Genomic DNA, 25,208 nt, shown 5'->3' with positions numbered 1-25,208 from the left:
AAATCATGCATGGGACAGAAAAGGTGGATAGAGAATAATTCTTTTCTTTATCACACAATACTAGGACAAGGGAGCACTCTCTAAAGCTCATAGGTAAGAAAGTAAGTACAGATAAAGGGAAATATTTCTTCACCCATAGGGTCGTTGGTTTATGGAATTCACTTCCAGAAGAGGTCGTAACAGGTGTCAGCCTTGATAGCTACAAGGCAGGATTAGACAGATTCATGCATGCCAAGTGTATCCGTGGTTATTGAAACAGATGTCCATGTGCCACCTCCATGTTGGTTGAGGGAGGCAGGATTCCCTTGAGTACCATTTGATGGGGGTTAAGGGAAAGGGAATATTCTGCCTTCTGTTTCTATTCAAGATCCCCATGTACAATTGGCGGGCCATTGTGTGACACAGAATGCTGGACTCGATGGGCTTTGGTCTGATTCAGCGTGGCTCTTCTTCCATTCTTATGTTTTTATGGTCTATAAAGCTGGAATATCAAGATCTGCTAATTTTCATATTGAGATTCCCATGCCCATCACCTTAGAAACAGTGATTTTCATAAAATGCAAAAGTCCCAAATATTAATACTATAAATTTTTTTGGTAATCCTTTTTGCAATCTTGCTGTCATAAAGTCAATCTTTTAATTGATTTATTTTTGAATTATATTTTAAAAACTTGAATCTTATATGAAGAATTATATAATTAGTGGAAAGCAAAAAAGATAGTTCTTCTAGATTGGAAAGATAGTTTGATCCCAGATTTACAGTCTTGAAATGTTTTTTTTAAATTGGAGATTTCCATCCATGCAGTGAAAAATATGTTATAACCAACATTATTTCACGTGGCTGGTTGTATAATAATGTTTCAAAATTAGGCTGCATGATTTCTTGTATATAATGGTTATAATGCCATCTTTCATTCATAAAAATAATATCCAGCTTCTAAGACTACTCATTCATACTCATTTCTTCATCTCAAGCAGATTAAACATTGGGAGAAGTATAATGCCTGTTATGAAAAGCCTTCCAGCTCCCAGATAGGGAAAAAAAACCCTTTGTTCTTTTAAAATCAGTATTTAAATTACTTTAGTTTTTATTACATAAAAATATCTCTGTAATAAACATTATTTAGAAATAAAACCAATGGCAGAACTGTGGCGACAAGAAAGATGATATTTATACCATATCCCAAGCAGTGTTCCCTCTAATTTTTTTTTGGGGTGGGCGGAAAAGTATAGTGTCTGAGCGGCGGCACAGAAATAATAAATAAATAAATAAAGAAAGAAAGAATAAAGAAAGAAAGAAACAAAGAAACAAAGAAACAAACAAACAAACAAACAAACAAATAAAAAACCCACCCTGTTTTGCCTCAGAGAATTTCAAAATAAAATACTGTACAGTACTGTGTGTCTATAACAGTGAGCTATCAATATCAAAATGCCACTTAAATAGTTGAGCTACTTTCAAACTAGATTTTGATTTTCTTTCTCTCTTCCTTACTCCCATTCTTTTTCTTTCTCTTTTCCTTCCTCTCTTTTTTCTATCTGTTTCTCTCTCTTCCTCTCGTCCTCTCTCTCTCCTTCCCTCTCACTCTTTCCCTCTCGGCTTCTGGGCAGGTTTGGAAAACTCTGAGTTGATGATGATTTTTAAGTGAGCGATTGCTCACTGCTCAGCTTAGAGGGAACTATGATCCCAAGTTGTCTTGATAAACTGGAAATTTCAGAAACCAGGACAAGTCCAGGAAAAAGAAGTAGATGACTTAACATCAGAATTCAGAAATAGACATTGGACATTGTGCTCCAGATTTTTAGTTCTATGATGTAGATAAATATTTTAGGGAGAAATTGCATGAAATTTAATTTCTTTGGTTTGAATGTGTTTAAGTCCAATATTCTTTATTTTTGTGTAGAAACTCAAATTTTTATGTATTTAACAGGTTGTTCAAGATGATATTTCCTTTCTTCTAAATGTCTTGAGATTACTTTATTTCCCCTGACAAATCCTTTGAGATCTGTAAAACTTCGAGTTTAGGAGATTTGTGACAATGTGGTTTTTTTGTGATTTCTTTTAAAAAAAATTTTTTTTTATTGATTTTCAAAAAGATAGACAAAGACATACAACAATAAACATTTAAGGAGCTACCATTGCTCCGCTTATCATAGAAGTCTAACTATTACAGAAATATAAAAAACCTAACTGTAGTCAGATTAAAGCAGAAATACCACACATTTTTTGTGATTTCAATGCACCAGCTACTCTGTATTGTAGCTTTGACAGCTGCAGTGATTGATGCAGGATTGCATGATTACAATTTTAAGTTAGAAAGTAATTTCTTCTGAAATTCTCTCAACTTGATCATGTGATTGGTGGGGAAGAAGAAGAAGATAACATCTAGTCACATAACTCCAATTTGCAATTATTTTCTTTTGACCTTTCTACTAGCCTGGAGTTGATTGGGAGAGTGACAGGCTTCATGAATTCATACTGATTCAACAAACTTTCCTGTCCTTTCGTTTCCGCTCTGTATTAACAAAATAAAACTAATTTCTACTTTTCAGATATATAACACAATTCATAATACGTATTACTAAATATTAAGTAAGCAGCTAAAAATAGTTAAACAAGCCTTCCACTTCCATCTCTTCCCCGCCCACCTTTGTAGTGAGTATAGTGAAGAATCAGTAAATATTTATAGTGATTTATGTGCTTCCGTTCAAACATTTTAAAAGTTATCTCTTCCACTCAATAAAGCTTACATTGTGAACTAAATGCACCCATCGCTGATTTTAGATCCCCTTACAACTTAAAGTTAAGTAACAGGATCAATTATTATATGGCTGGGTGTCTCCCTTGCGCTGACAGAATATGGTCGTCTTCTCTTCAGGCCATCTGGTAATGTTAGTAATTTATCCAGTTTCAAGTCCCAGCCTGGAAGGGTTGGTGAATACTGCTCATATTTAATATGTAGTTAGCATGACCTACTAATTTTTTATAGGTGTTCAGTGTTTACCTTGTCCTTCTAAATAATTATATAATACTAAGTGATTAAATAAGTAGTTTGGTGCAATGCATGAATTCAACTGTCATTTGGTATAGACTGTTTTACTGGAATAATAATTAAATCTATCTGGGATTATACTAGTGATGTACAGAATTTCCCAAATCTAGTTTGCTTTCAGTTAGCCTTGCACTCAAATGACAACCTGTTCTCCAAATTTTATGGAAATATTTAAATTGCTTATTAAAACAACAAGTGCTATATGTGTTATTCTTTTATGTGTGTTTCAACTGTCCTTTAGCAATGGGCAGTGAAATAAACATTAGCAGAGTTGAATTGCACATGGATTGCATAAGGATGGATTCTTTTTTGGCAGCTCAGGCTATTTTGTTTTACAAAGTAATACATGGTGGATTTTACATTCTAGCAAAAAATTCTTCTCTTCTCTTTACAAATGCAATTTTTGAGTTTTGCTGTTTGGGAATCCAGCTAATTAGAAATGTTCTGATCGGATTTTTCAAGTTATGCTGTTTTCTTTTCCTGAGCTGAGCACAAAATATGGTTCCTATTTCATTCATACCGCAATAAATCCATGCACAGCAGTAATGAATGTGACTCATCTAAGATCGATATGATACAGGATCTTTGGGGTCCTTGGTATTATCTGAACTTGATCCTTTTCTTGTGGACATTTTATTATCAAACTAGGTAACATCATCAGTGCTAGAGGTTTGTGATGCACCCCCTTCTAAAAAGGAGACAATGGTCAGCTGCTCTCTAACCTTTCCTTTTGGACTGTTATTGAGACAGTCATTGATGAACAACTATAGGGCATTGTAGGGAAAATAACTTATCTTTTCAAGCAGGATTCAGGCCTGGACATCCAATGGAGAGGACACTGTTTTCTTTTCTTGATTAACTTTGTCAGAATGTAGGGAGGAGGGCAACCCTTCTTATCCTTATAAAACTCTCAGGGGCCTCCCATGTCATAATATTGTTCTGGACGGCTTGTGAGTGTTGAGGATTAGAGGAACTATATTGCAACGGTTCCATTCCTATTTGAGTACCATTGGTATGTTTCTCTATGATTTTTAGTTATGCAACTTGTTAGAACTTACTGAACTTCACATTCCTATCTGTCGTTTCATAAATCTGTCATTGCATTCCTATCTGTCATGGGGTTCATACAGATTGAAATGCAGTGTGTTACATTGGGGTAGAATGTTCATCATATTACTTTTTAAAAAATGTGTATGAAAGACAATTCACACTTTTTTTTACCTTAATACAGGCCCAGACTTCTGTTGCATCAAAGGCACCAACTATGAAACCTGCTGAAGCAAAGGTATGTCTTCTAAAAAAAACCAAGAACAAGTCATTCTTGCAGTGTCATATATCCAAGTGTGATTTAAAAAAAAAAATCAACTCTTACAGTTGCAGCTCTCAGTAATTTTTCCAGTTTTTAATAAAGAGAAAAGTTGCTGACTGATGTTGGGAACAACTATGAAACTAGTTTATTGCTATTATGTTTTGCATAGATTAAAGTAAACTATACAGTCTTCCCTTGATTTTCGCGGGTTCAAACTTCGCGAATAGCCAATACCACGGTTTTTTAAAAAATATTAATTAAAAAATACTTCACGGTTTTTTTTCCTATACCACGGTTTTCCCCACCCGATGACATCATACGTCATCGCCAAACTAATAATTTTTGCAAATAAATAGCAAAAAAAATAATTATTGTTACTAAATAATTATGTTTATAAATATCAGGATCACTAAGTGTCTTATTCAATGGTGAGTACCAGTAATAATGGTGAGTAAATGGTTGTTAAGTGAATGGGAAATGGTAATTTAAGGGTTTAAAGTGTTAAGGGAAGGCTTGTGATACTGTCCATAGCCAAAAATGGTGTTTTTACTTCCGCATCTCTACTTCGCGGAAATTCGACTTTCGCGGGCGGTCTCGGAACGCATCCCCCGCGGAAATTGAGGGAACACTGTACTTCTGATTGAGTTCTGCACATTATTGGTATGAACCTTGAAATGATTTATTGTGTAAGTTTTCTGAGTTAACTCATGAATTTGTTTGGTGTAAGTTTCAACTGTATTATTGTTTTGAATGCACTATCACATTAATTCCTTTTAGGAAGGTTCATACGAGACAATATTGCTATTAGCATTATTTAAGAACTGATTTTGGCATAGCATTTTTGCTATTATCTACCGCTGGCATAGGGGAATTACTAGTTTCTCTCTCTGTCTCTCTTTTCCTGTCACCAGCCCTATGTTAAAGAAAGAATAATTCCATATACTGTAGTGACATGATACAAACTGATCAAATTTTTTTGTTACTATTTGGGAGTTTATCTGAAAAAAAATATGCTTTTTAAAAAAAAAAACAATTCTATTTATAATAGTTTTTGAAGTCTTCAATTACTTCATTTTAACTATTTTGAAAATAATTTTTTTTTTAAACCAAACCAAAAGCACGCCCATGCATGCACGCACACACTTATTTGTCGCTTGGTGATTTCTCAATTATGAGCCAGAATACAAGGTAACTATTACTCTTCTTTTAACATTTGTTGATCTTTGAGATTGGTGCTTAAGTGGTCATCATATGAATAGAGTGATTGCTCTATTTATAGCATAATGTGATAACCACACAGGTTTAAAAAGATTGGCAGAGCCATCTAAATTTTAGGATTGTTAAATGGTTAAAACGTGGATCAGCATATGCATTCTTTCATTCATAGGAATAGATTTAGTGTTTTAATTGGCTTTTTGTGAAAAGCTTTTGACATAGGAACAAAAGGAGCCACTGAGAAATACAAGGGATTGTCAACCTGGTTAAGCCAACTTTCAGAAGGCCCAGTGATTATTCTCTGTATAACTTTTAGTTGAATATGTTGTCGTGAAATTAGAGTTTGGTATCTTGTTTTACAAAGGAATTTTTGCTTTCTTCTAAAGGAGTTCTTTTTTGCTTTATTTTTATTACGCTTTATTAATATTTTAAGGAAATTTGAATTTTCCCATTGTCTTTGCTTGTTGGGGGCCCCGTGGGAAGGATGTAGATGGGGATCAGATTATCAGGTGTTGCAAATACAGTGGTACCTCATGATACGAACCCCTCGCCGTACAAACAACCCGAGATACGAACCCGGGGTTCGGATATTTTTTGCCTCTTCTTACGAACGTTTTCCGTCTTATGAACCCACCCCCGCCGCCCGGCTGTCGCTTTTTGAAACAGCCGGGAGGGGGCTTCCCAGCATCCTCCTGAACCCGAACGCCAAACCTGAACTTCCAGGTTCGGCATTTGGGAGGCCGCAGAGAAGCCCCCCGGCTGTTTCAAAAGGTGACAGCTGGGCGGCGGGGCTTCTCGGCGGCCACCCAAACCTGAACTTTTGCCAAACTTCCGGGTTCGGCATTGGGCGAATGCTGAGAAGCGCCCGGCTGTTTCAATTGAAATAGCCGGGTGGCGGCAGTTTTTTGCTTTTTTTTTTCGTTGCACGCATTAATTCATTTTTCATTGTTTCCTATGGGAAACAATGTATCGCCTTACAAACTTTTCGCCTTACGAACCTCCCCCGGGAACAAATTAGGTTCGTTAGACGAGGTATTACTGTACATGCTGCCAAGCATCTAAGTATTGATCACATGGCTGTTTGAGGAGAGGTCATAAGCCACTTTTTTTGACAGCGCCATAACTTTATATTGTCATTGAAAGATTGTAAATTAATTTCTATCTGCATATGTTTGTCAACAAGTTTAGAGTTTTTAGGTACTAATCTACACCATCAAATTGGGTTCCACTTAACAATAGCACTTAGCACCCCAAACTTGGCAATTTTAAGACTTCTGGACTTCAACTCCCATGCTGGCTGGAGAATTCTGGTAATTGCAATCCACAAATCTTAAAGTTGCCAAGTTTGAAGACCTCTGACTTAGACTTATACCCACAGTGCTTTTCAGCCCTCTGTAGTCAGCATATTGCCCCCACCAATATTTGGTCCCCATTTTGCCCCCCTCTGAAGGATGAAAGGCTGAGTCAACCTTGAGCCAGTAAGAATCGAATGGCCAAACTATTTATTGTATTTTTGGAATATAAGGGGCACCTTTCCCCCGACTAAAAGAGGGTAGAAATGTCGGTGTATCTTGTACACTGAATATAGCAACTTTTGGCCTCCCAAAGCCCCAACCAATCATCCCATTTTTGTGAAAAATGAGCCCATTCTTCACAGAAATGGGTTGAATAGAGGGTTTGGGAGGCAGAGTGCTCCTGGGGGCTAGGGAAAGGCAAAGATGCCCCCATTTTTTCAAAGAATGGGCCCATTTTTGCAAAAAAAAAGAGGCACACAGAGGGTTTAGGAGACTTGCAGAGTACTCCTGAGTACCATGGAGGACCTAAACATTTTTTCCTTCCTTACCTCTTTGAAATCTTGGTGCACCTTATTCATCGGTGCTTCTTGTAGTCTGAAAAATATGGTATCTACAAATCAAAGTTCAGATTTTTAAAAGCCTGTCAGAAACTTAAACCTATGTTGTTTTATAGATGATATAATATAATAGAGAATAGAATACAATTTTACTAGTCAAGTGTGATTGGACGCACAAGGAATTTGTCTTGGTGCATATGCTCTCAGCGTACATAAAAGAAAAACATACATTTGTCAAGAATCATGTGGTACAACACTTATCATAGGGGTCAAATAAGTAAGTAATGAAGAAACAATCAATATTAATAAAAATCTTAGGATACAAGCAACAAGTTACAGTCATACAGTCCTAAGTGTGAGGAAAAGGATAGGAATGACTGATTTGTTTAACCAATCCTTGTTAACAGGAGATGTTCCTGAGGATTGGAGAATGGCAAGTGTTGTGCCTATCCACAAGAAGGGCAGTAGAGAAGAAGCTGGTAACTACAGGCCAGTTAGCTTGACATCAGTTGTCGTTAAAATGATGGAGACTCTACTGAAAAAGAGGATAAATCAGCACCTAAAAAACAATAAATTATTGGACCCAAATCAGCATGGCTTTACTGAAGGCAAATCATGTCAGACTAATCTCATTGATTTCTTTGACTATGTCACAAAGGTGTTGGATGAAGGTGATGCCGTGGATATTGCCTACCTGGACTTCAGCAAAGCCTTTGATACGGTTCCACATAAAGAGCTGATAGATAAATTAGTGAAGATTGGACTTAATCCATGGATAGTTCAATGGATTTGCAGCTGGCTGAAGCATAGACACCAGAGGGTTGTTGTGAATGGCGAGTATTCTGAGCAGAGTCAGGTTACAAGCGGTGTGCCACAAGGGTCTGTTTTGGGTCCTATTCTTTTTAATATGTTTGTGAGTGACATAGGGGAAGGTCTGGTAGGGAAGGTTTGCCTATTTGCCGATGACTCTAAAGTGTGCAATAGGGTTGATATTCCTGGGGGCGTCGGCAATATGGTAAATGATTTAGCTTTACTAGATAAATGGTCAAAGCAATGGAAACTGCAGTTTAATGTTTCCAAATGTAAAATAATGCACTTGGGGAAAAGGAATCCTCAATCTGACTATTGTATTGGCAGTTCTGTGTTAGCAAATACTTCAAAAGAAAAGGATTTAGGCGTAGTGATTTCTGACAGTCTCAAAATGGGTGAACAGTGCAGTCAGGCAGTAGGGAAAGCAAGTAGGATGCTTGGCTGCATAGCTAGAGGTATAACAAGCAGGAAGAGGGAGATTATGATCCCGCTATATAGAATGCTGGTGAGACCACATTTGGAATACTGTGTTCAGTTCTGGAGACCTCACCTACAAAAAGATATTGACAAAATTGAACGGGTCCAAAGACGGGCTACAAGAATGGTGGAAGGTCTTAAGTATAAAACGTATCAGGAAAGACTTAATGAACTCAATCTGTATAGTCTGGAGGACAGAAGGAAAAGGGGGGACATGATCGAAACATTTAAATATATTAAAGGGTTAAATAAGGTCCAGGAGGGAAGTGTTTTTAATAGGAAAGTGAACACAAGAACAAGGGGACACAATCTGAGGTTAGTTGGGGGAAAGATCAAAAGCAACATGAGAAAATATTATTTTACTGAAAGAGTAGTAGATCCTTGGAACAAACTTCCAGCAGACGTGGTAGATAAATCCACAGTAACTGAATTTAAACATGCCTGGGATAAACATATATCCATCCTAAGATAAAATACAGAAAATAGTATAAGGGCAGACTAGATGGACCATGGGGTCTTTTTCTGCCGTCAGACTTCTATGTTTCTATGTTTCTAAAAACTAGTAGAATAGAAGTGCAGTTTTAGTAAAAAGTCTGCCAGTGTTGAGGGAATTATTTGTTTAGTAGAGTAATGGCGTTCGGGGGGAAACTGTTCTTGTGTCTAGTTGTCTTGGTGTGCAGTGCTCTGTAGCGACGTTTTGAGGGTAGGAGTTGAAACAGTTTATGTCCAGGATGTGAGGGGTCAGTAAATATTTTCACCACCCTCTTTTTGACTCGTGCAGCATACAGGTCCTCAATGGAAGGCAGGTTGGCAGCAATTGTTTTTTCTGCAATTCTGATTATCCTCTGAAGTCTATGTTGGTCCTGTTGGGTTGCAGCACCAAACCAGACAGTTATAGAGGTGCAGATGACAGACTCAATGATTCCTCTGTAGAACTTTATCAGCATCTCCTTGGGCAGTTTGAGCTTCCTGAGCTGGCGCAGAAAGAACATTCTGATGATGTAACAGTTTGCCATTTCTGACCAGCCATTGTTCTTAAAAATTCAAGGGTCAGCTAATCTGCAGGTTTACACATTTTTCAGGTTTGGCTCAAATTTTGAGGATTGGCTTATTTGCCTTATTGTTAAAAAATAATGTAGCTAACACCTGCAAAATTCCAAGTGAGCACTATAATTTAACAAATTATTCCATCTTAATAGGTCTATATGCAAGGACAATTTTGTGACTGTCTAGTAACCAAGCAATCAAAATTGCAGTGTTTTAATCTGGAAGATTTACACAATAGAGGCATGTAAAATGATGGGGATGAAATACATTTTTGTGTGGCAATATTAGAGCCTGGAAAATGACTGTACTATATTATTTCCCAAGAAAATAATCAGCACTAAGATAGCATGTTGGCTGCAAAATTCCAGAAAGAGATTGCAGCAACAAAAAGAAAATACAGTGCCTCTGTAATATGGCATTTCTCAAAGAATAATCCTGCAAGGGACACTCATGCTGATACATGCATTTAGCAATCTTGTTCCTAGGGTTATTGTGGAAGTCAGCTTCTATAAGTCTCAAATAGCATTGCCAATAGCAAATAATTGTTTTATGACTAACGATTTACAAACTCCCATCCAAATTAACTTAAATTATTACCCAGCCTGCTACTTTGCCTATGCCAATACATGCATTCTCTCCTTATTCTTTTTTCTCACTGTAAATCCCAGTGCAATAATCATAAAATTCAGTACAATCATTATGTTCATATCTCCCCCCCCCCCGCTTGATTAAACCATGTGATGCATCTGGCCTGCAGGCTGCGAATTGCACAGCCCTGCTGTACATAAAAGAGATCAGCAGAGGTAATGAGTCTGTGATATCTTATATACTGTGAAATATAACAGGGCATGAGCTGTGATTTTTATTTATTTATTTATTTATTTATTCTTTGTCCAATATACAATACATATGGAAGAGAATAAGCATTAAGTAATATATATAATGATAGAAAGTAAAAAGAAGAGTAGATGAGAGGGAGAGAATATATATGATATAAGAGATAAGGAGAGAATATATATGATATATGAGTTAAGGAAAGACAATTGGACAGGGGACGATAGGCACATCAGTGTCCACAGGGCACAATCTCAGTTTATGTGGGACTTTTTTTAATCAGCTCACCAGAACTGCTACACGTAGAGTGTTAACAATGGGCTAGAGTTAGTCCCCTCTGAAATTTAGAGAAAGTTATGTGATACAGTGGTACCTCTACTTACGAACTTAATTCATTCTGTGATCAGGTTCTTAAGTAGAAAGGTTTGTAAGTAGAAGCAATTTTCCCCACAGGAATCAATGTAAAAGCAAATAATGTGTACGAATGGGGAAACCACAGGGGGGGTGGAGGCCCTGTTTCCTCCCAGGAGATTCCTAGAGAGGCCCCATGGAGGCTTCTCCCTGCCTTTTCCGGTTACAGTTTCAGAGGCTCGGGTTTGTAAGTAGAAAATGGTTCTTGAGAAGAGGCAAATAAATCTTGAACACCCGGTTCTTATCTAGAAAAGTTCATAAGTAGAGGCGTTCTTAGGTAGAGGTACCACTATATATCTATCTCATTTGTCAGTGAAGGGAGATCTGATTATTCAAGAAAATATTCCTGGGTAGAGAACGACAGGTGCTGTGGGATTTCCTGATATTTAATATGTTGTTTAAATGCACTAAGTGTACACTCATAGGCCATAAGTGAGCTCCTTCTTGGAGACGCCAAGAAGTTGGAGTTTTGTGAAATAGTTCTAACCCATGTTGATTTATAATTTATCCCCCATAAGGAGAGCCTCAAACCTGTGGGAAAGAACATTAATTTCAGCCAGTGTACTATAATGTAAGCTCATACAGTGATACCTCATCTTAAAAACGCCTCATCATACAAACTTTTTGAGATACAAACCCGGGGTTTAAGATTTTTTTGCCTCTTCTTACAAACTATTTTCACCTTACAAACCCACTGCCACCGCTGGGATGCCCCGCCTCCTCACTTCTGTTGCCAGCGAAGCGCCCGTTTTTGCACTGCTGGGATTCCCCTGAGGCTCCCCTCCATGGGAAACCCCACCTCTGGACTTCCGTGTTTTTGTGATGCTGCAGGGGAATCCCAGCAGGGCAATCCAGCAGTGCAAAAATGGGCGCTTCGCTGGCAACAGAAGTCCGGAGGTGGGGTTTCCCAGTGAGAGGAGCCTCAGTGAAATCGCAGCATCGCAAAAACACAGAAGTCCAGAGGTGGGGATTCGAGGACTTCAGTGTTTTTGCAATGCTGCGATTTCACTGATGCTCCCTTCGCTGGGAAACCCCACCTCCAGACTTCCGTTGCCAGTGAAGCGCTCATTTTTGTGATGCTGGGATTCCCCTGCAGCATCGCAAAAACACAGAAATCTGGAGGTGGGGTTTCCCATGGAGGGGAGCCTCAGGGGAATCCCAGCAGTGCAAAAACGGGCGCTTCGGCTGGCAAAGGGGGTGAATTTTGGGCTTCCACACATTAATCACTTTTCCATTTATTCCTATGGGAAACATTGTTTCGTCTTACAAACTTTTCACCTTAAGAACCTCGTCCCAGAACCAATTAAGTTTGTAAGACAAGGTATCACTGTATATCTGTTTTGACCTTGGACATACTCTGTATGTGTAGTTAGTGGTGCTATGCACACTCAGCTAATTCATTGATGATCGCTATGTTTCTTTAATTGGAGATGCTGTCATTCTGCATTGTTGGCAATGGCCCAACACTCTTTTATGTCAGTGTTGGCAAATGTACACTTCCAAAATGAGCCAAGTTGTCAAGTGGCAAGTTGGCAAAACTTTCCATTCAGTAACCCAGGGAAGGTGTTACATCTCATAGAATAAAATGATTTAAGTGTATTAATTATGTTTACTTTATATTTATGTTCTCAGTAGAATTCTAGATTATCTAGGTCTTTTATGTATTCATCTAGGAATAAATATATTTTTTTCAGTTGAAAGTTTTTTTTAGGAATCTTTGTACTCAGAAAACAGAAAAACCACCTCATCTACTTAATCTGCAGTCTGTACATACATTATTTCTAAAACTCAAGGGGATCAAGAGTGATTTATTCCAGGTTATAGTGTGAGCAGATATGACACAGAGTTATATATTTCTGGAATGAAAGAATTTTATCCTCTGCCTTCCCTCTTGTATACACTATTTTTTTAAAAAGAATTTCTAATTATCCAGAAAAGAGAACCTAAAACTTTTTTAAAGGACAAATTTGACTTTTATATATATTTTTGAAAAGGACAGGTTGTACCATACATAATGATATTTAATTTGAAGTACATAAATTGAGAAAACTCAGTACTTGAAGAAATTGATAAATCAAAATAGTTAACTTATAGTGATGGGTGAACCGAACCCGCACAATTCGGGTCCGTACCAAATTTTGCAGTGTTCGGTATGCCGAACACAAACCCGAAATTTTTTGAAACTTCGGGCAAAGTTCGGAGTCGTGTTTGGTGTTTGGAGATTTGACGTCGCTGGCAGGTTGCTAAGGACGCCAAGGTGATCACTTCCTGGATTCCATGGAATCCAGGAAGTGATCACCTTGGCGTCCTTAGCAACCTGCCGGTGACGTCAAGGCTCTGCCCCCGGAATCTCTTCATGGGAGGGATTCCCCAGCTCCTTCAAAGGGAGATCTTCACGTAAAAATAAACATGTTTATTTTTACGTGAAAGGACCGCCCTTTGCTTGTAGTGCCACTGCAGTGTCCTTTCATGTAAAAATAACAATGTTTACTTTTACATGAAGACCTCCCTTTGAAGGAGCTGGGAAATCCCTCCCATGAAGAGATTCCGGGGGCGGAGCCTTGACATCGCCGGCAGGTTGCTAAGGATGCCAAGGTGATCACTTCCTGGATTCCATGGAATCCAGGAAGTGATCACCTTGGCGTCCTTAGCAACCTGCCGGTATATGTGACATTGGGTTCGGCCGAATTTTGCATAAAGTTCGTCCGAACTTGCCAAACCCGAACACCGTTGGGTTCGCCCATCACTATTAATTTAGCATCTACATTTGACAACAAATGCTCATATGCAATACTATGGATTTGAAGAGGGAAATGTGCTCATATAACATTGTCAAATTGCTTAAAGAAATTAATTATTTTTATGAGAAACAATGTTTTTAGATTAAGGAGTTGCAACAAATGGTACATTTTCCATCACATCTATTTTAAAATATCTTTGTTCTTTCCGTTTCAAAGTGTTTCCTGGCCCTAGTCAATAACTGGAATACATAATACAATCTTTGTCCAGCTTGGGAAGAACCATAATGTTTGTCTAAATGACACATAGGTGTAAGAATATACATTTAAAAACAAAAAATACCTTCTTCAATACATACTTTATCAAAATAGGAAATAAGAATCCTAGTTATTTTTGTAACAACCAGCAGTGATATTTGCTATAATTTCATAATTCCATAATTTCATCAATATAATTGGGTTCATCATTTCTTGAGGATATAAAATTGAGATTAGTAAGAAGTTTCCTTATTATATATTGAGCAATTTCTTTCCAAGATCCTGAGTTTGTACTCCCAATACTAGGCTTCCTCAAGCCAACAGCAAACACGTGGAGTGGATTCCCAGAAAAGAAAAAGAAACAAGAAGAAGGTGATACAGACCCTGGGTTGTGTGTGTTTATGCTTGATAATAACAGCAGCCACATTGCTAGCATGTGCTCATTCATTAGCCCCAAACTAATACATTCTACTTTACTTTTGCCTTCCTTTTGTGTGATCACATTGCAATATCTTCTGATGGCACAGCACAATTTGAAAACGTATCATATAAAAGCAGTCTCTTAGTATTTTTTACCATTTAGTCTACTGTGATTAATACTTATGTCCTAGAGAATGATACAGCTTTGCTTTGGTGAATTTATTCTTGTTTAAAAGACAAGAAAGCTAGATGTTTTTGCTTTTTTTGCTTGTGTTTGATAACAGTTGTACAGTATTAAAATGTGTGGATGTATTGGAGAAAAGCTTTCAATCAAATTATAAAGAGGTTAATTAATTGAAAGTATAGTATTATGTAGCATTTGAAGTGGGCAATTTATATATATAAATGCTTATATATACGTGTTTAATATTGAAGATGATGTAAAAGTAATTCTAAATTCCGATTTACTCTACAGTAAATCCCACTTTCTGATTTGAATTTTCTATTTTTTCCTTCTAATCCATGATTTAAATTATTTTCATAAGTATCACCCTAACATTTCATCGTTTGTTAATACATTTAAATTTCATTTTCTTCATTCTGCTCTTGTCACAGATGATAAACAATTTTGCCTATGCACCATGTAAAATTAAGTTGTTTTTGTTCCATGCACACTTTTATTGTTTTTGGCTTTTATTTTGTGTATGTTATGTATATCTATAATGTATATGTACATATTGTTATATGTATATTGTTTTATTCTTGGTTGTTATCCATCCAGAATTTGGTTACGATGTTTAGCTATACAAATGTTTTAAATAAACAGATTTTATAAGTCTGTGTTATTTTAAATAGTGCCCAAATAGTTTTGAGGCTGCTTACTTATAACTTTCTCACAAAAGCCCCAGAGACTTCAAGTTATACAAAATTTGCAGAAAATCTTCCTGCAGTAGCCATTGAAAAATATAGATTAAGTAATTTTTAAAATTATTTTTATTCATATCGCAGGCAACACAAAAAACAAAGGCAGAACCTGAAAAAGCACTACAGGACAAAAAGGTAGGATGAAAAGCCTTGTTGTTTGAGTGGGTATGATTATTTTATTTGATTATGAAAAGCCTGTTGTTTGAGTGGGTATGATTATTTTTTTTAAATAATACTAGTGCAGGGGTAGGCAAAGTTGGCTCTTCTATGACATGTGGACTCCAACTCCCAGAATTCCTGAGCTGGCATGATTGGCTCAGGAATTCTGGGAGCTGAAGTCCACAAGTCATAGAAGAACCAACTTTGCCTACCCCTGGACTAATACATTTAGTTTTTTTAATTAATTGAATTTATACAATTATGTTGTATTGTTCTTCTTTTGTATGTGTTGTAAGCCACTCCGTGTCTTCAGAGAGGGGTGGCATATAAATCCTATTAAAATGAAATAAATAAATAAAATAAATAAATTATTTTGTTCATCATGTAGAGCATTCTGTGCTAGAATAAAAATCAGTATAAAACAGATTTGATTAAGTTTTCATGTGTGTGCTACAGGCAGATGAATCTCAACCTGTCTGTCCAGTTGAAGGGAAGCAGAAAGATCCTGGAGGGGTAATTGATTTACATATTAAAATAAAAAAAATTAAAATGCAAATTAGTATAAACACATGATTAAAGATTTAAAAATATATTTGTATAGGCAAAAAGTTCAAGCAAAGATTCTTTAGGGAAGGAACCTAAGCAACCAAGTTTGGGAAAAGAAACCTCTGGTAAAAATGCCAAGTCAACACAGTTGGCAACAAGTAAAGAAGCAAAGGTAAGGTGATTTTTCTATTGAAATGTTCTATGTTGGTTGAGGCAGACAGGATTCCCTTGGGTACCATTTGTTGGGGGTCAAGGGAAAGGGAGGGTTTTGCCTTCTCTTTCTGCTCAAGATCCCCATGTACAATTGGTGAGCCACTGTGTGACACAGAATGCTGGACTCGATGGGTTTTAGCCTGATTCAGCATGGCACTTCTTATGTTCTAAGTAAAATTTCTTGTGTTAAGTTTATGAGAGCCTTCCCCAAAATGACACACACTAGAAATTACTGGGATTCCTAACTACAGGCCATATTAGATTAGAATTCTGGAGAGCAGCATAATGAGAAAAAATGGTAGAGAAGGAATCCCAAAGACTAAGGAGGACAAATGAAGAAAAATGTATTTCTACAGGAACCACTTTGGTAAATAACTTTCACTTTTTCTGCATTCTTAAAATAGAATATATTCCAGATATGTAATTATAACTGTTCTTTATATAAATAATTATGGTTGTGGGATTTCTCTTTGTTCTTGTTGTATTTGTTCTTGCTCTCTTGTTCTCTTTGTTCTTGTTGTCTTCAGAGCAATAAAGCAATTTCAAGTACTTGGGTAATTTAGACTTATTTAGGTGAAACCTCATAGTTGGTCACTTTATTATATCACAGAATTGGCCAAAGCTCACTAGCAGGACATAAAAGTCAGTTTTTGATACTGTGTAATAGTATACTGTACTTAGTAGTAATTCAGTCTGGTTGTTTAAAAATGTACTTTAAAGCTTTACTGTAAGTTCAGAACAGTTTCCATTTAGTAAGCATTAGTTTATAAAAACATTTTGTGAGGTAGTAGTTAGTGTATTAAATTGGGTTAGATCATATTCCTACTATGAGCTTATTGACTTATTTAGGAAATGTTATTTTCCTAAACACCTTAGATTTATTTATTTATTTTATTTATTTATAAGATTTGTATGCCGTCCCTCTCCGTAGACTCGGGGCAGCTAGCAACAATAATGAAACAACATGTAACAAATCTAATATTTAAAATAATTTTAAAAACCCTTATTTTAAAAAAACCAAACATACACACAAGCATACCATGCATAAATTGTGTACACCACTGTATATACCAGCATTGTACATGGCCAATAAGGTATTTTTTCCCTGTCATATTTTTATTTGCATGACTGGAATTACACTGTTGATCCTTTTGTTAGGCAATGTTTTAGGGTTAATTATATCTGATAAGCATACTAATTAGAAATGAAAATATAATCACAACTGACTCTAAAATTTCTGCTGTTAAGTGAAACATTTGTTAAGTGAATTTTGCCCCATTTCATGACCTTTTTTTTTTGCCCCAATTGTTAATTGTTAATTGAATTGTTAAGTGAATCACTGTGGTTGTTAAGTTAGTGATGCAGCTGTTAAGGGAATCTGGCTTCCCCATTGACTTTGCTTGTCAGAATGTTGCAAAAGGTGATCACATGATCTCAGGACACTGCAACTGTCCTGATAAGGTGAACTAGTTGCCAAGTGTCCGAATTTTGATCACACGACCTCAGGAGATGGTCATAAGTATGAAAAACAGTCTTGCATCTCTTTTTTCAATGGCGTTGTAACTTTGGATGGTCACTAAATGAACTCTCATTGTAAATCGAGGACTACCTGTATATGCAAGATACGTTTTTACAGTAATTCTGAATTATGCTTGTAGGAAATGATTTCATGTTATGCTTTTTGTTGAGGGCCAGTGTAAAAATCATGCCTGAATGATAATTTCTGCTTAGAATTTGGGCTGCTCTAAATATTAGTGGTACTTTGTGTTGGCTGATCTTGCCCTTTTCCGCTTTAGGATAACACTGACAAGAAATCATTGGCTTCCAAAGTAGCTGTTGGCACAGCTGGAACAGTTGCAGCTGCTGGTTTGACTGCTACAACTGCAGAAGTGAGTTTGGTGGTGATTAGTAGTATGGGTATGTGAAATTATGTACCAGTTCTCAGAAATACATTCTTATTTTCAGCCTAAAGAACATAAACAGGCATCTCCTGCCCCAGTTATTGTGGACAGCAAACCAGCAGAAAAGGTAAATAAAGGTTTACTAACCATGTATTCAACTGCAGCATTTTTGTTTTGTTCAAACACCATTTTAAACACAGCTAGCCAGCATGGATAATCTTGATATTCTTTAAAAAAATTATTTATTCATTCATTCATTCATTCATTCATTCATTCATTCATTCATTCATTCATTCGAATTTTATGCCGCCCTTCTCCTTAGACTCAGGGCTACTTACAACATGTTAGCAATAGCACTTTTTAACAGAGCCAGCCTATTGCCCCCACAATCCGGGTCCTCATTTTACCCACCTCGGAAGGATGGAAGGCTGAGTCAACCTTGAGCCGGTGATGAGATTTGACCCGCTGACCTTCAGATCTACAGTCAGCTTCAGTGGCCTGCAGTACAGCACTCTACCTGCTACGCCACCCCGGCTCATGCACAATCAGCTTTATTTTACACCGTAATTTCCCCTATGCTGATTTCTGAGAAAATAAAATATAGAGTTACATTGTACTATATGTAGAAATGTACCCTTGTAATATGTGCTACATGGAACACTTGAATAATCATGTGTGTATGTGGCACATATAATCCTTCTCTGACTGGAAGGCTGTGTTCCTCCTTTTGTCTTTTTAAGCTGCCTGATTCATGAATAGTTTTTTCCTCACTTTAAATCTCTACCTTTTTGCTTGCTTGCATTTGAGTAATTTTTCTGTTTGTCTTTAAATCTCTCAAGTCATTTTCACTCCTTAGGTGCTTTACTAAATTATCCACTTCCTTTTCTTTTTCCCAGTCATTTCTTCTAGGTGTGGTCTCTCTGAGTCAAGATTACTGATGTCAAGAATAATCACTAAGCCTGTATTATCTTCTTCTCTAGACATCTGTCTTCTTGTATTCGTAACACCACACCTTTTATATATTTTCAAATTCAACATTTGTTTCTTCCTCTTACCTCTTCTGCTTGACTTTCCTCCCTGCTTTCATTCCAATTTTCTTAAAAGTTTACTTTTTTTGTATGCTAAAAAACCTCCTTATCTCATCCTGTACCCCAACTGCCTTATTGATATAGCATTTATCTGCATTTTCATGTCTTATTTTCTACATTCTGCCAATTGTAAAACCTAGATATCTGGATTTCTAGCAGGCAAGTTATTTCTTTTTTCTTTTAGCAAGTTTCTACCATACAATATTGACAAAATGTGTTTCTCCAATGGTAAAATATTTCCTGGATTACATAAATTATAACTTTGGATACTAATATGTCACTGAAACATTTTAAAATTTGAATAATAAGTTAGATTTTACTGTATTTATTTTTTAAATATATGATTATAATAATTTTAAGGTGTGTCCTGCTATATATTATTTAAAATGTTTTCCTAGTCTGATTTAGATACTGCCTTAGATGATTTAATAGATACACTTGGAAGTCCTGAAGAAAATGAACCACCTGCTCCAATATATACTGGACCAGAAGTTTCGGTATGGATTTTTTTCTATAAGAACTTATGTATGAAATCTGCATTTTTATAATTACATTTTGTTAATGTGGATGCAAGTAAAATAATACGTTTTTTCAAGCTTTGTTTCCTCGTGTGACATCCTTGAATATTAGTGCATGTGCCTCTATTATGCATTTTTCAAGTTTTTAAACCACATTTAGTGCTGGATGGTTTTTTTCCTATTTCAATTATGGGAGGGATTCCCCTTTCATTTTTATTTAAATTGTGTTGCTAATCAGAATATTGTGATTGTGATATTTTGTTTCAATTTAGATGTTACCTCCAAATGAATTTAGGAGAGCTTGCTTCCATCTCTATCATAGAATCTGATTTAGATGAGACTAGACTAGAATATAGACTAGACTAGAATAGAATAGACTAGAATAGAATAGAATAGAATAGAATTTTATTGGTCAAGTGTGATTGGACACGCAAGGAATTTGTCTTGGTGCATGTGCTCTCAGTGTATATAAAAGAAAAAATAATTTTGTCAAGAATCATAAGGTGCCACACTTAATAATAGTCCATGTTCAAGTTACATATTAGGATACATATCAAGTTACAAGTTGTATATTAGGAACCAGTCAATGGGTCATTCTTTGTTAAGTGGACCAGGTGAAATTGAAGCCTTATTTGAAAAGAAACCATCACAAAAACGACATATATGATATAAAAAACGTGTTCTTTCTAATGAAATAAAAATGAAGATGACTGAAGGTGAGAAAACATAAAGCGATAGAAAAAACATGCTCTTTCTAATGAAATAAAAATGAAGGTGATTGAAGGTGATGAAACAGAGCTCTCCATTTTCTCACCATCAATCATCTTCATTTTTATTTCATTAGAAAGAACACATTTTTTTCCATTATATATGTTGTTTTTGTGATGGTTTCTTTTCAAATAAGGCTGAAAGAAATCAGTCAAGTGAACACCTGGTCCAGTTGAAAAAGAATGAACCCAATATAAATTGTAAGGATACAAGGAACATATTTATTTATTTATTGGACTTTTATTCCACCTCTCTCTGAGGACTTATTAGAGATAGCATTGCACTGTTGCGAAAAGATTATATTTTCTTTTAAATTTACATATTAGAAAACAGTCAGGTTGAATGATAGTCTATGCCAGTGATGGCGAACCTATGACACGGGTGCCACAGGTGGCATATGGAGCCATATCTGCTGGAACGCGAGCATTTGCCAATTTCAGCTCCAATGTCCAGGTGTGTGCTAGCCAGCTGATTTTTGGTTCTCACAGAGGCTCTGGGAGGGCGTTTTTAGCTTCCAGAGAGCCTCTGGTGGGAGGGTGTTTTTACCCTCCCCCAGCTCCAGGGAAACCTTTGGAGCCTAGCGAGGGCGAAACATGAGCCTACTGGGTCCACCAGAAGTTGGAAAACAGGCCATTTGGGCCTCCAGAGAGCTGGAGGGGGGAAAGCTTTTTTCACCCTCCCCAGGCATTGAATTATGGGTGTGGGCACTCACGAATGTGTGATAGCGCGCACATACATTGAATTAATATAACCCTCATCAATATATAACTGAGTAGGTTAAAGTTTTTTTTATTATTCGCATAGTCAGATAAGAAGGAGCTAATAGTTGGATCTCAAAATATAGAAGAAAAATAATCATTTTCTGCACTCTAAACAAGGGATTTTTATCCTGCAAACTGTAGTGAGTTTATTTCCATTTCCAATCATCCTAATTATTAAATTATCCTGATAATTGTCAACACCTGCCAGTTAGAATGTTATTTTAAAACCATCATGTTTTAGTGTTAGGTAAAACATGATCTAACTTGTCTTATTAACATGAATTGCGCTTCTCAATTGTTAGATAATTGAGATAAAATGAAATTTGTTCTGTACAATAGTGATATATTAAGAAAACAGAAAAGACATTTGCAGATGTAGACATCAGTTTGTATTGATTTTTCCTATGTAAAGGAAAATGACATTATGTGATGACATAAGCAGTCATTTTTAACAAATATTAGGGATAACTGTTTTACATGGATAATTAACTAGCATAAAATGAACTTAAAATTATATTTTTCTTAATAAATTGGAATCTAGTGGAAATATCTTTTATGTAACTATGAATTAATTGTTGAGCTCAAGAGTAAAATGTAACTTTTCCTTTGATATAGGATCCAATGTTGTCTTTAAACATAGAAGAATTGGGAAAAAGGGAGAGCACAATTCCTCCAGAATACAGGAAATTGTTGGAGGTATAAATGACTCTGAATTATATTCTAACCATTTCAGATAAGATAAACTGCTTAAAATATTATCACAAACATACTTTTCTTTTTCAGAGTAAAGGTGATGGTAAAATAGCTTCTCCATCAGTTGCAGTGGGAGAATCACAGGTATGGTTAATTTGTTCAGTACAAAATATGAAGATGGAAAATTAGTACTGATCTTTAAATAAAAAGTTATCCATGCTTGTTTCAAACACAAATCAAATAAATACATTTAGGCAGTTCTAATTGGTTATCTGGAGCACACAGTAATTGCAACATCTTAAATGTTTTGGGCGATCCTGAGAAAAGATCCTTCTGTTTTAGGATGTTGCAATTAGATGCAATAATTAGATAGTATTATCCACTATTGTTTGATTGTTAAACAAATTATTATATGGTATTATATATTATCAATTATATAGTATATTATTTTTGATAGTATTATATTTGTTGTAAGCTGGTTGCCAAGTGCCTGAATTGTGATCATGTGATCACTACGGGAGGTGATGAAATGGTCATTAATTGTGAATGCAGGTTATAAATCATTTTTTCCAAGGGCATTGTGAATTGTTGTTAAACAAATGGTCTTAAGTCAAGGACACTATATTTTATTTGAATCATGCCATTAAAAAACACTATTGATATTACATGCAAATGCAATCATTGAATAGTCAAGAACTGCTACAAAAGTGTGCTATTGCAAAACTAGATTGCTTTTTTTCCCTTTTGTCTTCAATTTTGATGTAACTGTTTCTATTAATAGAGACTGATGGGTGTTTCCCGATTAGAAATAGGCTAATTTGCTATGAAGTATTTGTATTAAGCTATATGGTGCCCATAACCTGTAAAGAGCTATTGGGCAACTAGTGTAAATCTAACCCAGTTTTTGTTTTCATTTAGCCCACAATGACAGACGATGACCTTGCAGATGCTCTGTCATCTGATTTCAGTTGCACTACTGTACCATCTGCTGGAGAAAAGGAAGTCAAGCCAAAAGAGGTACTGGTTTTACTGTCTTTTAAAGGAATATTGCCAAGCTTCAAATATCTGTTTAGAAAGCAAGATTTAATACATTACTTTAGCAATAGCATTACATTTAATTTAATCCATTGCTCTTAATACATCAATACACTCATTAATGCATTAATGTTGACTTAATACATTGCTTTTATAATTTATACCAATCAATTTTGTGTTTATATTTATTTATTATATATTTATCTATTTATGCTTTAAGCCTGCAGCAAAAGAGGAGCTTTTACAAGCCCATTCTACAACATCAGTCAGCAGTTCGGCTCCTCCCAAAGAGAAGAAACCAAAATTGGAAGAGGTAGATAGATATTACCATATTTAATGTTCTGATACTCAAAAATAGACATATAAAATTATTATGACTAAGGATTTTGGAAAGCTGCTACAAAAGTTAGGTAGCAAAAACTTTCTGAGCTTCTTTTTTCAGTCTTTATTATACATGTTCCAACTGTATCGTGAGAATTTGTATTGAATCATATTGATTGAACTCAATTTAAACTTCGTTTATTGGATGAGCCTTTCCAACAGAAGAAAACTTTTTCATCTTTGTTTCTTTTAAAATGCTTTTAAAATGTAGTGTTTCATCTTAGCGGGGTCCATCCACTGGAAGGCTTTAGATGGGAAAATGTCAGTAATCCATATCATATTATAAACTTTTGAACATTTTGAGATATATATATAGCTGTTGTTTAAAAGTGGTTGAGTTTTTAATGGAAAATACAGTTACATAAAATATATATACTTTAATAGCTGCAAGATTTCAAACACATCTAAGTTTGAATTTCAAATGTGAAATCAGGATGTGATTTCAGACTGCCAAAAGTATCAGTTGTTTCTACTGTGGCTATTGTGTTTTATTGGGCATGACTTCTTTAAATTTTTTCTACCTGTGTTACATGTTGTGTTATAATTATTCAAATTGTTTATTGATGTACAGGATCACAAACAATTTACAAAAACATATTAGGATGACAGTTATATTATCTAATATTGAATAATAATAAGTATAACACTTATCCTGGAAAGAACACATTTGGCACTTTATCTAGAAAATTACTCAATTTCTAGTCCCCCCCCCCGCCCTTTTTATTGAGCTAAACCGGGATTGATTTTCCCAAGACTTCTTATAATTGTTTCTTATATAGATCACTCTACTTTCCTGAGCTCACAATTGTTATACCGCAACTAAGTCTTCAACTACCTTTCAAGATTGATTGTGGATTTATTACTATTATGGTTGATGAACCTGCATTATTATCGATGACTTGAAATTCAGTACTAAATATAAAAATACAGATTATTGTCCTGAAATGGAAAACTGCATAATTTACATCCTACATTAAAATGTTTCAGCTATCAGGTCTAGATTATACTATAAAACAATTGCTGAAAAATCTGAATTGTCAATACAATATTAGGTCCAATAATTCCAGAATGTGTTCAAATATAAGGAACTGTCTGTATTGTGCTGTTTTTAATAATTGCACTTTGGTTTTGCAATTTAGGTGACAATTAGTGATAGCGCCCTGGATGCTCTTGTGGATACACTTGGTATGCCAGAACCTGAACCTGAAAAAGATATTAGTTCCATCATTGAAGTTGAAGAGGTATATCTGTGCTACAAACATTTTAGGAAACATTTTAGGCCAAAGTAGAGTCACTTTGATCTAGTGATTTAGAAACCAGAAGATTGAGAGTTCTGATCCTACCTTAGCCAAGAAAACCAACTAGGTGATGTTGGGCCAGACATTCATTCTCAGAATAATTCACCCCACATGTTTGTTACTGTAGGGAAAATGGGAGGAAACACAAAATATTGGGTATCGCTGCCTTGAGTTATTTATAAAGTATTAAAGGCAAGATTTTTTGTACAAAAAAGTTAATCAATCAACAAATATACAAATAATCAGAACAATATTGGCTTTTTTGTAAAAGAGTTGTACAGTCCTTCTAAATTTAGAATAAATACTATTGAATACATTAAGAGGTATTTGGGGGGAAATGTAATAAGATTAAGTTGCAACTGTGTGAGAATAAAGTGCTATTTAATTAAATACTATATGCTGAATAGTCATGAAGTACTTAAGTGTATATATTCATTGATATGATTGATATAGGTTTAGGCACTTTTAAATCTTATTGATTTTAGAGTATGTATTTAAG

The 25,208-nt window shown here is 35.6% G+C and overlaps 1 protein-coding gene across 9 annotated transcripts in view; it reads left to right on the top strand.

Moving 5' to 3' along the window:
* The window catches only part of CAST (calpastatin), an 85,426-nt gene that overhangs the window by 31,702 nt on the left and 28,516 nt on the right, over positions 1 to 25,208 (top strand). For 5 of the 9 annotated variants that reach the window (XM_070742996.1, XM_070742995.1, XM_070742997.1 and 2 more), the window contains 12 exons: positions 4,285 to 4,338; positions 15,433 to 15,483; positions 15,964 to 16,020; positions 16,109 to 16,225; positions 18,063 to 18,155; positions 18,232 to 18,294; positions 19,654 to 19,752; positions 21,918 to 21,998; positions 22,086 to 22,139; positions 22,914 to 23,012; positions 23,251 to 23,343; positions 24,551 to 24,652. In XM_070742996.1, coding sequence (XP_070599097.1) covers positions 4,285 to 4,338; positions 15,433 to 15,483; positions 15,964 to 16,020; positions 16,109 to 16,225; positions 18,063 to 18,155; positions 18,232 to 18,294; positions 19,654 to 19,752; positions 21,918 to 21,998; positions 22,086 to 22,139; positions 22,914 to 23,012; positions 23,251 to 23,343; positions 24,551 to 24,652 — 963 coding nt within the window. Of the gene's footprint in view, positions 1 to 4,284; positions 4,339 to 14,310; positions 14,377 to 15,432; positions 15,484 to 15,963; positions 16,021 to 16,108; positions 16,226 to 18,062; positions 18,156 to 18,231; positions 18,295 to 19,653; positions 19,753 to 21,917; positions 21,999 to 22,085; positions 22,140 to 22,913; positions 23,013 to 23,250; positions 23,344 to 24,550; positions 24,653 to 25,208 lie in introns of all 9 variants that reach the window. The other 4 variants (XM_070742993.1, XM_070742992.1, XM_070742994.1 and 1 more) reach the window with 1 other exon arrangement.

Source organism: Erythrolamprus reginae, chromosome 2, assembly GCF_031021105.1.
Source record: "Erythrolamprus reginae isolate rEryReg1 chromosome 2, rEryReg1.hap1, whole genome shotgun sequence".
Lineage (NCBI taxonomy): Eukaryota > Metazoa > Chordata > Lepidosauria > Squamata > Dipsadidae > Erythrolamprus > Erythrolamprus reginae.
Note: the sequence above shows the minus strand (reverse complement) of the source record. Positions and strands in the feature narration are given on the sequence as shown.